Source organism: Bos taurus, chromosome X (genome assembly GCF_002263795.3).
Source record: "Bos taurus isolate L1 Dominette 01449 registration number 42190680 breed Hereford chromosome X, ARS-UCD2.0, whole genome shotgun sequence".
Lineage (NCBI taxonomy): Eukaryota > Metazoa > Chordata > Mammalia > Artiodactyla > Bovidae > Bos > Bos taurus.
Genome location: NC_037357.1, coordinates 23,160,558 through 23,178,538, shown reverse-complemented (window position 1 = coordinate 23,178,538; position 17,981 = coordinate 23,160,558). Strand labels below are relative to the sequence as shown.

The 17,981-nt window shown below is 38.1% G+C and overlaps 1 protein-coding gene across 3 annotated transcripts in view; it reads left to right on the top strand.

Moving 5' to 3' along the window:
* ATP11C (ATPase phospholipid transporting 11C) overlaps positions 1 to 14,407 on the top strand; it is a 168,682-nt gene extending 154,275 nt beyond the window's left edge. Inside the window, 3 exon segments of one of the 3 annotated variants that reach the window (NM_001435169.1) lie at positions 2,339 to 2,492; positions 8,843 to 8,947; positions 11,862 to 14,397. In NM_001435169.1, coding sequence (NP_001422098.1) covers positions 2,339 to 2,492; positions 8,843 to 8,944 — 256 coding nt within the window. In that variant the 3' untranslated portion in view covers positions 8,945 to 8,947; positions 11,862 to 14,397. 3 annotated transcript variants of the gene reach the window in all.
* Positions 14,408 to 17,981: the final 3,574 nt, after the last annotated feature.

Genomic DNA, 17,981 nt, shown 5'->3' with positions numbered 1-17,981 from the left:
ATTTGACACATTTATTTGAAGCAGTGACACTAAAGGAAGTCTCTATTTTTTTTAATAATATACAAATGCCTCAAAGTTGATTAATCAAATGTGATATACAATAGTAAGATCTGCCCACAGGACCATAATTCTGTCTAGGAATCTGTGTAGTCAGCATCTGAACTAATTGTGCAAAATTTCCTCAAGAATGAAATGTTTCTAGCAAACTGAACCAGTTTCTCACTCTCTCCAGACTGTTCCTTATTGATTAAAACAAATCGTTGACACGTTTTAAAATATTGTCATACTTGTTTCTATTGATTAGAGATGCTGACTAAAAATGAAATGTGAATAAATCTTTGTTTTACTTTCTTGCCTCTAGTGCTGTCCTTAAGTAGACCTGTCTGAGTTGAGCTACTCCGTGAATATAAAATTTATATTAATCATAAGTCAACCAGCAAAATGTGACTAGAAATTGTAAAACTTCAGCTGAATGCTGATTACAGCTAGTCTCCGGACATGCTCAACCCTGAGGCATGATGACTCACCTCTCTTCAGGGATAGGCAGTGAGAATGATTTCTGAGCTCCAAAACCCTTCTAAAAATAATATCTTTTGTTTTTTACTGCTCCCTTGCAAGACTCCATAGATGCTGTCAAAATCAGAAAGAAAACTGTGGAGCTTTTAGAAACAGAGTATTATGAGTACTATGCAAAGGAATACCCAGTAACTAGCAGTCAGAATTGTCTGCTGGACCCTTACTGTGTCTTAGCTGCCTGGAACGTTTGTCAGGGTGCTCTTCTGCATTAGAGTGGGACTTGAGCGCTGTGGAAATCTTTTCTCTATGGTAGGAGCCCTAGAAAACTCTTAAGTTTCTCCACCTTACTATTCTCGCAATGTAGTGCCCTGTGAAAGTCACTCAGTCATGTCCAACTGTTTGTGACCCCATGGACTATACAGTCCATGGAATTCTCCAGGCCAGAATACTGGAGTGGGTAGCCGTTCCCTTCTCCAGGGGGTCTTCCCAACCCAGGGATCCATCCCAGGTCTCCCACATTGCAGGCGGATTCTTTACCAACTGAGCCACCAGAGAAGCCCAAGAATACTGGAGTGGGTAACCTATCCCTTCTCCAGCAGATCTTCCCTGACCCAGGAATCGAACCGGGGTCTCCTGCATCGTAGGTGAATTCTTTACCAACTGAGCTACTAGGAAGCCCCACAATCTAGTGGGTAGTGGGTCCACATGTATTCCACAGTCTAGTCCTCATCTGTGTAGAGCCATGAGCTTGATGTGATCATGTTATGTTGCATGACAGTGCACAAACATCAGTGTTTAAATGAGAAACCAGTGTATCTTATTATTTTTATTAATGTGCATAATGAGGATTCCTTTTAAATGCAACAGGCAGCTTCAGTAACACTTCTGTTTCATATAATAGGAACTCATTTGCTTTTCCATTATCTTCAGTGAGCACTATTTGTCATCTACTAAATGGGACCAGCCAGTTACATACCTAAGGCTCCTAATCCAAGGATAATTTGGTACATGCCCTGAGCTCAAGCAGCTGCTTTGCACTTCCTCCCCCTCAGCTTCAGACGACATTCATGCTAACGTAGTGAGTCTCTCAGTGGTTCATCTCAGACAGGGAAGGGCAACTGGCTGGACCTCTCAGTAGCCACCTAATGGTTCAGTGGATGACTAAACCCGGCAGAATGTCGCATCCTCCTGGATTTCTGGACCCCAAGGCTTAATGTGTGATTAGCAATAGTCTTCTGGCAACCTACTTTGCACACTCTGGTACTCCGTATATATTTGTAGATGAGAATGGTAGATTTTTCACATTTGAGAGAGAAAAACTACAGTCCTTATTATGCTTACATAGGGGTTTTGTGGAGGTGGGGTGGCGGTAATAAAAATGTCTTTTAAATTTCCAAATGTAGAGCACAAATCCTTTCTTACATTAATAAAACAGCCAAGGAAGTAAAATGTTTAACATAAAAGTTAATCATCATTTCTCTTGAATATGTCAGAAGTGCCAGCATTTTCTAATGCAAATAAATACTTTCCAGTTGGCAACCTTAAAATAGATCACTTAGTTGTTTTCAAGTCAAGTGCATTTTATTATCCCTTTGATTACTTTCAAGTCAAGTGCATTTTCCCCTTTGATTATCATCCCTTTTCTTTCCAAACATTTAGTAAATGAAATCTGTTTACTACTTTTGGTCGTTATAAAGATTATTTTTATTAATGTATATAATGAGGATTCCTTTTAAATGCAACAGTTAGTTTCAGTAACATTTCTGTTTCATATGACAGGAACTGATTTGCTTTTCCATTATGTATTCTCTTTCCACTCTAGGCCATTCTTGAAACAACAGAGAATGTATTTTGTATTTGCTCAAATGCTGTCATCTGTATCCGTATGGTTGACCATAATTCTTCTAATATTTGTCAGCCTTTCCCCCGAGATGCTCAGGATTGTATTAAGGAGTGTAAGAAGAAGAAGTACCAGGGTAAGAACTAACTTTATATTATAAACTGATTTTTGTAAGGGGCTTCAATATCTGCCGTGAACTAAAAACTTTATTTAGAGAATTGCTTAGTTACAGCATGTTAAACCCCTCCTTACAGGTTCATCACTTAATTTCCTCTTCTGCATAAAAAGTATAATAAAAAACTTCGTTATCCAATGCAGGTGGTAAGTAGATTCCTTAATAGTGTTCTATGTGACCTTTAGTGATCCATATGGAGTATCTCATATGCTCCATATGGAACTTTGAACAGAAAAAATGATTTTTTTTTTTTATTTAGCCTAGAATTTTCACGCTGGGAATTTCCACACCAACGTTTCAGCTTTTTTTTTTTTTTTTTTTTTTAAACAAAGCATTCCGGCTTTAACCTTAGAAATTTCCCTGTGGTTGTTTCAGACTTTTTTTTCAGTTGGTAATCCCAATTTGCCTCTTTCAAACCTTTCCCCTTCCTTTAATTATAGTGCTGCTTAATCTCTGTGTTGCTTCTAGCCCTGTCTGTCCAAGAGTATATTTAAACCAAAGAGAATTCCCTGGATGTGATTTCTACATCCTTCCCCTTTCAAACACACTTGTGAAAATTTAAGATGGTTTTATGAGTGTGTTTTTATTTTTGCTGCTTATATGGTAAATTTTTTGCAGCAATGAGAAGTTATTACCCTCTGTCAGCCTAATTGCTTGGGCCTGCATTGTCTGATATCTGTTGAACCTTTCTTAAAAAGCCTTTAAACTGAAAAAAGTAGATTAGCCTAGAAAAATGAAACTTCTGGCAAATTTTGACCTACAAGTTAAGTAAATATGTCGTATTCCTGCCAACACTAGCTAATTTTGCCCAACAAAACCCTATTTCAATCACACTGACACCAATTAGATCTTATAGCCCCTCCAAGGCAGTATTTTCAAGAAGTAGTCTAAGGTATATCTACCTGATCTATTTGATTAAATTTGCCAGTTTAGCCAGAAACCTGGTTCGTCTTGATTTTTATTTTTTTTCCTATTGGTAGATTCCAGTGGTTGGCATCATATAGAATAGGGAACTAAAATGTCTATAGTGGGAAAAATCTTCAGTGATTGGGTGTGTAAAAGAGAAGCTTCATGAGCCAAGTCAGTATCAACCCCAGTGAAAAACAATCAGATTATCAGTGGCACAAGCCACATTGATTCGTGGTATAAACTGGCCAATCACTATATGGTTAGGTGGTCAGAACTGGCCTTAATCCCATGCTTCTGCATGCCTTATGGATGAAAGTGGACACAGTAACATTAACCTAGCTAAAACCACCTTAATCTCTCTAATCCTTCCAGTAGACCTGCTACTGACTCCCTCCAGCCTGGTGTTTAGTCTTAGAATGGGAAAGTGGCATTTATTTGTAAATACCAGTTGGACAGGGGTATAACAGGTTACTTCTCTAATGGCTCAAGTGGCAATTTGTATGAAACCAAATTTTAAAAATGTCATGGTAATAAATATTTTGGTGCCTTGTCATAATAGAGATTTGTCTACAAAGGATCTCTTTATTTGGAAATACACTCTGAGGAGCTCCTTGATGTTTTTCTTATTTGGGGTAATGGAGCTCATGCTAAACAATGGCTCACAGCCAGCTTATAAATTGACAAAGCTTCATCCTCTAAAGATGAGACAAAAAATCTCAGAAATCAAAACCTTCAAACATAATATTTTATCCTCTTCCATAGGCCCTTTAAAAAAAATGACACTGGCTGGATGTGACTTACATAAATGGCCATTAAATGGAGGGATGATACAAGGCAGTCACAGATAAAGACTTAGAACATTTTCTTTCCATGCACAGATTCCAGACTTCTGTTGCAAGAAAGCATGGAGTTCTGGGCCTGCAGCCCTTTTTACTTAGCAGTATAGAGTATTTCCAGGGTTCAGCATGAACTTTGTTTGCCATGAATTATGTCCATGATAGGAGGAATTCTAGTGTCTGTGCTGTAGTTTGGCATGCTGATGTGCTAGAACAACCAGAATTTCCATAATCACCTTCATTCATTCATTCATTTATTCCTGTCATCATTGAACCAGTGAACATGTGTTGAACCACCTACTGATGAACATCTCTCTTTAACATCCAAAGTCTGAAAGGCTAAATGGTTTTTCAGACCCTATGGGATTTTGAAACTTGCAGATAAGACAGAACATTGTGGGCACTCATCAGCACTGCCTTTTTTCCCCCCTTGTGAGAAAATGCAAGAGCAAAGTAGTGCATATCAATGCATAAAGGGCAACTGAAACATGGCAGCCATGACTACTCTGATAAGTCATATCTATTTACACAAGGCTCTAGTTGGCCACATCAAAGAAGCAGAGGCCACTTCAAAAATCTTTCTTCAAAGAAAGAGTATCTTAAAGGCTTCTCTGGTGGCTCAGATGGTAAAGAATCTGCCTGCTCTGTGGAAGACCCAGGTTCAATCCTTGGATCGGTAAGATCCCCTGGAGAAGGAAATGGCTACCCACGCCAGTATTCTTGCCTGGAGAATTCTATGGACAGAGGAACCTGGTGGGCTACAGTCCATGGGGTTGCAAAGAGCTGGACACGACTGAGCAACTCACACTTCAGTGAGCAACAATCTGGCATTCTGGGTGACTTCCTACTTATTCAGTATCCCTTGCTAAGACATTGGCCTCATTTAAAGAGCAGCAAAAGATTCTTTTACACTGGGTCCACCTCATTCCTGAGAGGCTCCCTAATGGGGTAGAGTGTGTGTCCCTAGCTAAAAGTAGAAGATCCCCCTGACTTCAACTAGTAAGGGTCAGATCCTTTGCAGGGAGAGCCAGAAATGCCTGTGGCAAGTAGACTGCCTGTGCTATCTGCCTGTGAATCTTGGCAGCTGCTTTAAGAAGCGAAACTCCGAAACTCAAACTCCGTAGTGGATAGAGAAAATGTCTCCATGGCATTTGAGAAGGAAGCTAAGCCATTTACATTTACCTGTTGTAGAAGCAGCCTTCTGTTGAATTCCATTCAATTCAGAACACTTTGCCCGAGGGTCCAGGATAAGCTAGCTGCTGTGCTAGGTTGATCATTCCAGCTCACAGGGAGCTCTCACTCAAGTTGAGTTATAAAGGGATTTATTTGGAACACTTCTGGAAGCAGGTATAAACAGAATAGTAGAGTCAATAATATGGCTTGTAACACAGCTGAGCCATCTCAGGGTCCAAGTCACTAACTCCAGAAGCCTCCGGTAAAAAGGCCAGTCTGGCAGCCCCCACCACAGCTGAGTTTTGTCTTGATACTAGCAGTATAAAAGAACTCTGCTATCTTCCAAAGTAGATTCCCTCAGTCATTTAACTCAGGAAGTAAATACATTTTCACACCCTTATTTTCAGCAGTATAGTTAATTTTTGAGCTAAAATCCCATCATTAAGGATCATAGGGCTTTTCTTTAGCTTCTAAGCTGCCAACAAGTATATGATGAAATTATCATTGAGCACTGAACAGTGGGTACAGCAGATAACACTTCAAAGGAAATGTAAAGTTTACGATTTGAGGTACTTCGAAAAGCCATGTCCCTTCTCAGCACTTTTGTTGGGCTGGCTCTTAATCAATGAAATACACCTGGACCCTCTAGCCAACTAGTGAATGAATACCAGTTACCATTTCAGGCGGAGGAATTTTCCATGTATCTTTATGTTAAGTTTTCCCATGGAAACCACCATGATCAAAAGGAGGCTTGATTTTGCCTAGTAGACATGGAAACACTATAATGTAATGAGAATGGATGCAGCAACATGGCTATACCTTGCAAGTGACGTCTGCACAAACAAAAGCAAACATTCAGTTACATAGGGAGCTCTTTCAGAGCGGCAGCCAGGAGAAGGAAGAATGTCAGGTATCTGAGCAAAATTCCCAGAGAAAGCACTTTAGAGAATACAGTTTCTCCTTTAGTAACAATGGTGACTGATGATGAGTATTGAAATCCTTACAGTGTCTCATACAACCATGAGCTCTAAAGGTAACAGCCCTGTGAACTAGATTAGACAAAAATGAAGTTGAATCCTAACATCGTGGCTGTGGAGGTGGACCTTTATGCATTGGCCTCTTTGACAGACTGCTAATTAAGCCAGTGTCAAAGCTCCCTAGATGACTGCAAAGGAATGTGGAAATTTCATACTGTTGTTTGTTATCTCTCAAGCTTCTACCCCCGCTACCCGCCCCCAACCAGTTGCTAGCTGTATCAATTTTTTATTGCTTTACTCTTTTCATGTTCTCTACTGCCTTCTGTACTCTCATATTTCTGTTTTCCTTTATAAAGTAGCCTATAAATCCCTAAAATTTCTACTTCATAGAAAAACTTTTATCTCTGACAGTTGGATACAAGGTTCTGAGCGCACCAAAATGTGTTTCAAGTTACACTCTTAAATAGATGGGCTTGTATTTTAAACACAGGGTGGGAGGTTTGGTATCATGTTAATCTTGTTGCAAGGTTTTTGCCTACAAAAGAGAAGGCAAACAATTAAAAATTTTTTCTCTGAAACTAAATATTAATCTCTCTAGCTTTTATCAATTGGTAATTTGCATGTTACCAACATGTCTCCAACTTTATTAAGGTAAAATATGAACAGGAGAAATGTAGTTATGTTAAAGCATATATGAATAAACAGAATTTTTCCTTTGGAAGTATAAACGTTTATTAGACTCTGCTAGATATATGTGTTACTTTAGCTGGTTTCTTTTTGTTAAGCCTATTTCTATTAGTTGCTAAGTAGATAATATGGGTAATCTTGATTAGCAGAATTGTTAAGCTCATCCCCGTAGTTTACCACTCATCTGTTTTGCTAGAGCAATACCATACCAAGTCTATAAATTAGCCTACAGCTTCAGGCACAGAATAAGGGGGGAAAAACTAACCTCTTAGGTTTTCTAACTAAACTTTAAGTCATTGATTTTCACTTTTTCTTAGTGTTTTAAAGGAAAAATTCATAGCTTTTCAGGCAATGCTTTTAAAGAGTCTCTACAGGAAAAAAAGGGGGGAAACCAATGAAATTACGTTAGAATAAAGGAAGTTAAGCTTTGGTTCAGAGGTAAATGGTACGAAAGTGTGGTTTCACCAACAGTTTTCCATTATTTAGTTTTGATTAGGTTTTTAACCTGAAATGCCCAAGGACAGTCAGTCCGTATTACATGTGTGCAATTGGACAAGATGAGATAGTTACTTGAAGATAGGTCGGTGATGGATCCTGAGCATAGCTCTTTGATCATTGAATTTTAAACAATGTAAATTAGTGAATTAATGATAAGAGATGAGCTTTATTTCAGTGAGAAACATACTTTTAAATTATTTTATTCAAAGTAGTGAATATTCCCATGAACCAAAAGTTTTTAAATTGATATACAGAGAAATAGCAGTTTGCTCATACAATAAACTTCCTAACTCTAACTCTGCTTTTACTTCAGAAAGTAACGTCTTTAAAACTAACGTCATTTCGACTTCTAATTCTCAAGGTTTCTTTTAAATGTCTTACATTTCAGAGAATATTTACTTTTTTCTTTCTTTTTGGTTTCTGCATTTCTCTTTTTTCTACTGCAATTTTCCACCTTTTGTGCAATTGTGAACAAGGTAACGAAACGCCTCCCTTCCTCAGGAACATCTACTATCTTCATGCTTTCTCAAACTTCCAGCAATCACAGTTTCTCTTGGAGTGAATAAGGTGACTTCCTTTCTTAATGTACCAACTTGCTTGCATTCTCATTTGCTTGACACCATTTTCTGATTCTTTATGAAAAATTCTCATGACTCATCTTTATATCTTCTATTTGATACTTAAGAATATTTTGCCATTTTCCTTTAATCATTTGTTCACCTTCTCAATTGTCACAATGGAGAATCAAAAACCTGGACTGTAGGTCTGTAGTCCCACTGGTTCCTGGTACACAGTAGAAGCCACAGCGTGTTAGAGCTAGTCTGTTCATTAAGATAGGAATGTTTTGCACAAATTTCTCTTTGTTCAGTACACTCAGAGTACCGGAACAACTCTCAGAGGTGTTCACCAAAAGGATGGTAAGGTTTACTAATCAAACCATATTGCCTTCATCTACCGCGTAACTTACCAGTGTCATTTCAAAAACTCAAGTTTGCCACGTACTACTAATGTCTGTATTCTACCATGAAAACAATTCAATGTGAGGTGGAGACTTTCTTAGGTCTTTAAGTGTATTCATTTAAATGTTATGCATTTGCTATAGTATAATCATGTGTACTTTGGGCCAGAAGAGTAGTCTTATAGGAAATGATTTTTTTTCTTCCTACATTTTTATCACCAGGTAGGTTACCAATCTTTAAATGCTTTAAGTATCTTTACCTGACTATTACAGAGCAATCTAAGCTGTAAAAAGGCATCTGACTCATTATCCACCAGACCTTCAGTCAGACCTCTTCTTTTACGAACATTCTCAGATGAATCTAATATATTTTAACAGGTACCTAGTGTTACAACAAGTGGGCTGGCTTTAAAGAAACAGATTAACAGCATTATAAAGAAAAAATGAAAATATCACTCTCTAAATTTTCTCTGCTGTTGGTGTGGTGAACTTTATACTATTCTTTGAAAAAATATAAAGATGCATTACTTGGAATATGGGGAAATACATATTTTAAATTTGCTAAGCCCCAAAATAAAATTTTATGCATTTTCCAGAGCTGAAGAGTAATATAATATATTTAATTTGTAAGGGGCATGTTTTCATGGCATTACATGAAAATGCTTGTTACCACTGATCAGGAAATATAATTGGATTTTAAAAGATCATTTGGAAAATTAAAAATAAATATTCCAAAATTGCATCTGTATAATATCAAGTCAGTTTTAGTATTGCATGTTCTTTTGGGAATTATGTGGAAATAATTCAGTGTGTCTGCACCTCCATGTGCTATGTCTGTGTTTGCAGGTATATATTTATGTCTTTGTAAATGTCTGATCCCCAAGTGTATGGTAATGAACCAATCTACTCTAATCACTTTTTGTAGTGTCAAGTTTTATTCAAGCTAAGTATTTCAACTTTCGGAGGTGAAAGCTTTCCTAGCCATTCAGGGGGATGCTAGCCTAATGATTTAGAATGCATCATAATTATTTTTTCCAAAAGTGAGTAAATTCATCATATAACATGTTATTTCATTTACCTCCCTCCCCAAAAAAAAAATTGGAAGGAATTGATATGCCATGGGAGGAATTCCTCTATGTATATTATTTCCCACTGCAGAGGCCTCTATCACCCCAGGCCTTTCAAGGTGTTTTATCCATCCATGGACGTTTAAAGTACTTCTTGAATGAGGTTTACAAATTTGTCAGCTTAGAAACAATTCCACACAGCTTAGGGCAGGGCATCTTTCATGCACACATAAAAATTAATGATCATCATGAATGACATTGCACATCAGTTCACTTTGATGCTAACAATTGTGAGGCCACTTCATAGGCCCATTTTTTGATCAGCTATCAGCTTCCCTACCCTTCAGCAAAGGATAAAAATTGAGCTAAAAGATTGAATCCATTGGTTCTTCTATCTCCTACAGTTCATCACAGTCTGTATCTGCAGTGTTATTTTGGGAGGCAACTCATTTTGTCTCAGTCTACCTCCTTTTACCCAGTTGGAGTGACTCAGTTCAGTCGCTCGGTCATGTCCGACTCTTTGCAATGCCATGGACTGCAGCATGCCAGGCCTTCCTGTCCATCACCAACTCCCGGAGTTTACTCACACTCATGTCCATTGAGTCGATGATGCCATCCAAAATATTTTCCCTCAGTAATGAATCTGCTTCCCAGTAGCCTTCAAAGTCTTTGACCATCTTGTCCCAGATAGCCGTGTCCTAAGTTGTGTGGTGTATTTTAGTGAATTTTTTATCCCCCTGGATTGCTTTACTTAGCTTGGTCTGTGGTTTGGGAGACTAGGCTGGGTAGCAGACATTGCTACTGCTTTTGGTCTCTCCAGGGCCTTAACTCCTACAGTGTTAAAGCTAAGTAAGGTTTTGTTTTGTTTTGTTTTTTTCAAAAATGATTGTTTTATTTTTAAAGTAATTATTTCTTCTAGGAATATATTTTCATATTACATTATTTATTCTCCAAGGAAAAGAAATCTGGCAATTAGTTTAGCCACCGAGTTTGTCCCTTGTTTGTTAAGGAAACTGCCTGACTCCTTATATAAGTTCTTATGTGAATGTCAGCCTTATTTTGGTTAGCGTCAACTTGCCCCTGCTACCTGAAGAACTAATGTGAGAATGTGTGTGTGTGCCAAGTTGCTTCAGTCATTTCTGACTCTTTGCGACCCTATGGACTATAACCCACCAGACTCCTCTGTCCGTGGAATTCTCCAAGCAAGTATACTGGAGTGGGTTGCCATGCGCTTCTCCAGGGGATCTTCCCAGCCCAGGGATCGAACCTGCGTCTCTTACATCTCCTGTATTGGCAAACAGGTTCTTTACCACTAGCGCTACCTGGGAAGCCCCCAGTATAAGAAAATGAAACATCAAAAGAAATGGAAGGTATTCTACAGGACTTCTAGTCCAAACATGGCAAGGGCCCCCCATTACTCAAGTTTTTAAAATTTGAATTTTTGAGTGTTGAATCAAGGTTAGGTTCACCTCCTTGACAATAGGACTTGTACTTCTCCACATACCTGATTTACAGGCACCAATTCTCATGCTGCATCCTAATGATAGCATGTGATAGTGTTTAGAGGATGAAGAATCTAGATTTCTTAGGGTGTTTTCTGTGGTTTCTTTTCTAAAAAGGTAATGAATAAGGAAAACAGAAGAGTCAATTGACTCATAGATACATGATCTATCCGAAAAAAATTAACTTAGGTATTATAGAGAGGAAACATGTTTCTTTAAGTAAAAGTGCTTTCTTAACAATCTTTCAAAACTGAATATTAGAGTTTGTCTTAATTAACAACCAAAAACCAGTGATCAGTTCATTCATTCATCATGTCCTGAGCACTTGCTGTGTGCCAGACACTGGACTGGGTGCTAGAGACAAAAAGTTAAATAAAACATCCCTGTTTTCATGGGGGTGGGGCTCACAGCTAGAAGGGATCCTAGTCAGCTAAGCCTCTGCTGTCCTAGTGGTAACAGTTCTTAGGAGAACCCTGGAGCAATCCAAAAGCAAAAAGCAAGTCTGAATCTATTCAGCTGACAGATGAAGAAAAGATTAAAAACTGGCTATTGTGTCACTTTCTTCCCCAAGCATGTGAATAAAACTTGGCAGCTTTTTAAAGACAATTGGTGTACTCTCATAACAAAATTTACTACATGATTTATTTTTTTAAGTGCTAAACAGATGGTTTCACATTATTATTAAAATTAATGTTTTAACTCCGTATATTTTACATCTTTCAGAATCCGAATCTTGAACTGCCTATGTTATTATCCTACAAGCATATTGACAGTGGTTACAGATAAAAGAGAAAGCATGAAGAAACAACTTCAAAAAGTTATCATCTCAGGATACTTGATATGCAACTAACTAAACCACTATCTTATGTCTGAGGTTCAGAATAAATGTCCAGTAAAATACCAAATGACTCTCTTAAGCATTTATAATTATTATAAGTAGCCATTATGGCCAAAGCTCTAAGTTATGAATTATATGAAAGTTGAAAGCAAGAATATATAGAATTTCTGGCTTTAGATAGAATAACTATCAAATGGGTGCTTTTTTAACCCATGAACTCTGTGAATGGATTTAAATATGATAGAATAAAGTAGAAGTCATGCAATGGGAATGAACAGATTTTGCTAAACTTACTTTTTTGCCTGGCAAAAGAAATATGCTGTTTGGATCACATTTCTTGTTCCTACTGAATGATGATCTTAAATTTTTTCCACATATGAAAGGAATACTTGAAAATATAAAAGAACTAAATCAATGCATCAGATAGTAGGTAATCCTTTCTGTTTACCTACATGCTGATTATCCTTGCCAAAAAGTGCATTGAAAGGTGGAATGTTAACCCTGGGTATTTTTGCAAAAATCAAAAAAAATTATTTATTTTTGTTCTTCTGAATTACACTTAATGGGTGGAAGAATACTAGATTTGAAAAGAAATCATTTCCAGTCACTTCAGTGACCCTCAAAATAGTTAAAGATATAACAGATTTTTCCAATATTAGCTTTACTGGGATCAGAGGTAAAATGGGCAAAACTACAGTTACATTAAAATGGCATCTGAACATCAGTCTTTATAATTTTTTTTGTGGAGAAGAAGGAAGAATAGCTTATTTAAAACTGTTAACAGTTTCTGTTTGAAAGTGGTTGCATCTGTGCACATATGCAGCACTTTTTTTTTTTTAACTTGGCAATTTGGGAAGGAGGAAGGGTCCATAACATGACTCTGAACATGAATATTGTCTCTCTTAGCAAATACGGCTAGGGTAATGGTCTAACTCTAAACCACAAGATTCACCTTGGTTAAATCCTCCACTTACTGGACTAGGGGGAGGTTATAGCCTCCTAAGGAGCTCACTTAAAACATAAAAATAAATGTGATATGTCTTTATTAAATGTTAAAATTAAACGTACACTTTTTTTTGGATATAAATGACTACATTTGACTCCTAGATTGAAATGGTCTTTTAAAAGGTATTTTTGTTCCAGTTTCCATTTTTGGTTGTCTTTCTGGCATGCCTGTACTATTATTAGTGTTTATATTGTACCCTGATTTGGAAAAGTATTAGATTCAGTCTATACCAATGTATTTATAAAGTCCATATGACATATTTGATTCTTCCACTTACATTTTGTGTTAATGTTTAGGTATAATTTTTCTTAAATTCTCGAAAGGACATTTCAGTTATCAGAAGCCCTTCCATCATTACTGACCCTTTTTCATTATTTCATTTGTTACCATCTATCAGTATTATTTTTGAGTATTTGTTAGGTGTCATCACGCCTTCCTAAGTGTGCTGTGTTTTAGTAGCCTAGTATTTGAAGTAGTCTGCTGGAAACCAAGTCAGTATATTCTCTACCTATTCCAAAGAGCTAAAAATCAGAGCCAGGAAAGCTTTTGATGTTTTGTTGTTGTTCTTGTGTTTATAATTATTGCTGTATTATTATTGTTGTTTTACATAAGAATTATAGAGACTGTGAATACAAAGAGCCCACCTTAACTAGAGAGCCTTGTTTAATGCAGACCATTGAAGGTTTGACATAATCAAAATATCTAAGGTAGCAGAAATGTAAAATTCCTTGCAACCTGGAAGAAAGATAAGTAAGGGGGATGTAAAGTCTGTCTTATAAGGTACACATTACACTGCAGCTCAAATTCACGATGACAGTGATGTGTGATATGGCCTAGATTCTTGAAAGGGACCTGACTTGACTTTTTTAAAGATAGATATTTTATTAATGAGCTAAAAAAAAGGGTTGGCGTGAGGTTAGCAGAAGTAAGCCATCCAGTATTCCTATCACTACAATCTAACCACCTTATTTTGTGCCAGAGAAACTGATAAAATGTAATAATAGGATCATATACCCATCATTTGAATAATTTTGAACTACAAACTGTCCTTATAGTTTTCATAACTGTTGTCCATTGTTTGAGGATGTTAGTACTAAACTGAAAACATAAATTCCATATCTACCACATTTACACCAGCAACAGTATAAAATGTAAGCCTAAATTTGCAAAATTCATAATAATTTAGTGACAGAATTTTTTAATAACATGCAGTATATATAAATGCAGATTTTATGCAAGTGTTGACAAAATCATTTTTCAGCTTACAAAATTGGACTGCAATATTACATTTTTCACTTCAGCAATTTTTTACATCATTGCTTTCTATAATGAATGTGAATGCCATCTTTTATGAATGCAACTTGCCTTTTTCATTAAAGAAATTTTGTTTGATGTAATCAATAAACTTTGGTATGATATAATTGACATTTTCAGTCTCTTTTTTGTAAAGGTCTGTTTAACATAAAAGTAATATGGAAGAAATTTGGTGATAGGAAATAAGTTTCTAATTTCTGCTTTGCCTGTACAGCTCACAAAAGATTGACCATTTCTGCATACAAACTGGCATTTGAGGGCAGAACTAATTTTGGGACGTTCTGATATTTGGGAGTTCTGAATAAGGCTGGATCTGGTTGCTGTATACAGAAAAGTCCAGCTAAATCAGCAAATATGTATTGCTAGGTTGCTGTGTGCTAGGCAGTATCCACTTGTTGGACGTTGTGCGATATATGGTCCACGTCTGCATACCATTGAAATCATTTCTTTTTTTAATATTGATTTATTTATTTGGCTGCACTGGGTCTTAGTTGCAGCACATTGGATCTTTAGTTGTGGCATGCAGGATCTGACTCCCTGACCCAGGATGGAACCCAGACCCCTGCATTGGGAGTGTGGAGTCTTAGCACTGGACCACCAGAGAAGTTCCTGAAATCATTTGATTCTTAAGTAGCCAAAGATGCAGGGATTTTACAATAGAGTGTGTGTGTGTGTGTGTACATCTTTCTCTCCCTCCCACCCCTCCCCCTCCCTTCCTTCCCTCTGTTGTTGCTCAGCCTGCCTCTACTGCCTTGTGAGTGTCCCTTTTCCTTGAAAAACCCTGCTTTCCTTGACTCCTAAGAAACTAGTCACCTGGGTAGCTGGTTTCATTACATTTGTACACTTCCGTCTCTGTATTTTTATCATCTTTTAATCCTGTTAGTCTTTGACCTACGTTGAGAAAATGCATTTCCTCTTTTGTTGTTGTTAAGTGGGAAATGTGCTCTATGAGGAGGTGAGACACAAGTTCAAGTTTCAGCTTTGCCACTAAGAGCCATTTCCCTCGATCCTCTTTTCTCTCACCTGTAAAGTGGTGTCTTGGGGGTGAGGGGAGAGCAAATGAGGTAAAAGATCAGCATATGAGGTAAAAGATCATAATTGCTTTGTAAAATGGCATTTACTAGCCAGAGAAATGCATTGGTATTTTTATATTAAGGGGTTTTGTTGATGCTTTGACACTTGTAATCAATAGTTGTTATTTACCAAATTTTCATACATGTGTCTTAGATTCTTTCTACCTTCTTGGAGTTAGTCTGTTTAGGTTTCCTTCCCTTCCCCCATCCAGCCTGGTAAGGCACTGCCTCACTGTGGAGTCTGCCCAGGATTGGCCAGTGAAGTAAGTATTGTGACGGACTGAGTAGTTTGGCCCCTTCAGTAAGAAGCAATGCAAAGGTTAGGGGCTGAGGTTATCACTATGGTTATTCAGTGAATGTGTCCGCGACTGAAGTGCTGGGTGCATACTAACGAAGCTTGAAAGCCTGAGTTCTGGGAATAGTTGTCAGGAAAATGAGGGGCTTAATTATTTCGCAGCATTTTTTATTTGACACATTTTTCCAGCAACGGATGGGTAAGGAAATGTGACCTCAGTTCCTAGTATGTGGACCTACTGTGAAAAAGCACTGCTGTGTAGAGCAAAAAAGTCCTCATCCTATGGGCAGGCCACTGGCTGATCAGTGCCCCTCTTGGTGGAGCAGAATTCCTGCTAGCCATGGGTCTTTGGCCTTGGCTCTTTGGGTAGGGAAAGGCAACAGATGTTCATAGTTAAAATGCCTGCTGCTTCTTTGATCTCTTCATCAATTTGTTAAGACAGATTTCCTACCAGTAAAGTCACTAAATTCCTAGCTCATCATATAAGCTAACACTTAAGCAGCATTTACTATGTGTCAGGCACTGTTCCACTGACTTTACATATATTCACTCCTTTAGTAATCCCCACAACCCTATGAAATAGGTATTAACACTTTTTTGATATCAGCTATGAGACAGTATCAGACCCAACTGAGGGCTATTCTACACTTTAACTGGCTTGTAATCATCAACATTATTAACATGATTAAAGACCAAGACCCAGGGATGCCCAGATAAAGGAAAGGAAGATGATAACAAGTGCAGCATGTGATCCTCAGATCCTGGACCAGAAATTGGGACATTGGTGGGGTAATTGGTGAAGTTTGTGATATATAGGTTATATCAATGTTAATTTCCTGATTTTTAAAATTTTGCTGTGATTGTATATATTTGGGGGGATCTGAGTGGAGAGTATGTATATGAGAATTCTTTGCACTGTTTTTGCAGATTATTTCGAAATCATAATTTGAAAAATAAAGCTAGAACATAACGAAGCATACAGATATTAATGGGAGAAGGCATTGAGCTGACTCTAGAAGACTATAATTTATTAACAAATATCTGCATCGCACTTTACAGAATGTTTTTAACATACTTCATTTAATCTTCACAGCAGCTCTGTGTAGAGATTAATCATGAGACTCTGTATTCTTACAGATAAAGAAACTGAGGCTCAGATAAGTTAATTATCTTGTCCCTGGGCCCTCAGGACTGAACCTAGGTCTGATCCATGTGTTTTCTGCTACTCTACCCTGCAGTCTGTCTAGCACTTCTCAAGCATATCTGCTGGCGTCTACAAAAATTAAAGAGGAAATTCCTGAAGTCAGTTTTCCTGTGGGCCCATCTGCATGCAATGGTCTAACCCAAATCAGACCATGAACAAGAGTCATGCCAATGCCCTTAATGTTGAGGCAAGTGCCCTCAGAATACCCCAGGCTAGGATTTCTCTTTCATCTAATTTGATTTTGTACTGGGTTTCCCTCAAGTACTGCTTTTTCAGGTGGTTCTTGAGGCAAGTTTGATCTTTCTAACCCAGCTTCCCCCACCTCATCTGAGTGAGAACACAAATTGTTGTTAAGTCCCTCAGTCATGTCTGACTCTCTGCAACCCCATGGACAGCAGCACGCCAGGCTTTGTATCCTTCACTATCTCCCAGAGTGTGCTCAAACTCAGGTCCATTGAGTCGGTGATACCATCCAACCATCTCATCCTGTGTTGCCCCCTTCTCTTTCTGACCTCAATCTTTCCCAGCATCAGGGTCTTTTCCAGTGAGTCAGCTCTTCACTTCAGGTGGCCAGAGTATTAGAGCTTCAACATCAGTCCTTCCAATGAATATTCAGGGCTGATTTCCTTTAGGATTGACTGGTTTGATATCCTTACAATCCAAGGGACTCTCAAGAGTCTTCTTCAGCTGCTGCTGCTAAGTCGCGTCAGTCGTGTCTGACTCTGTGACCCCATAGACGGCAGCCCACCAGGCTGTGCCGTCCCTGGGATTCTTCAGGCAAGAACACTGGAGTGGGTTGCCATTTCCTTCTCCAGTGCATGAAAGTGAAAAGTGAAAGTAAAGTCGCTCAGCTGTGTCTGACTCTTCACAACTCCATGGACTGCAGCCTGCCAGGCTCCTCCGTCCATGAGATTTTCCAGGCGAGAGTACTGGAGTGGGGTGCCATTGCCTTCGCTTCAGCACTGCAGTTCAAAAGCATCAATTCTTCAGCACTCAAACTTCCTTACAGTCCAACTTTCACATCTGTACATGATTACTGAAAAAACCATAGCTTTGACTATAGGGACCTTTGTCAGCAAAGTGATGCCTCTGCTTTTTAATATGCTGTCTAGG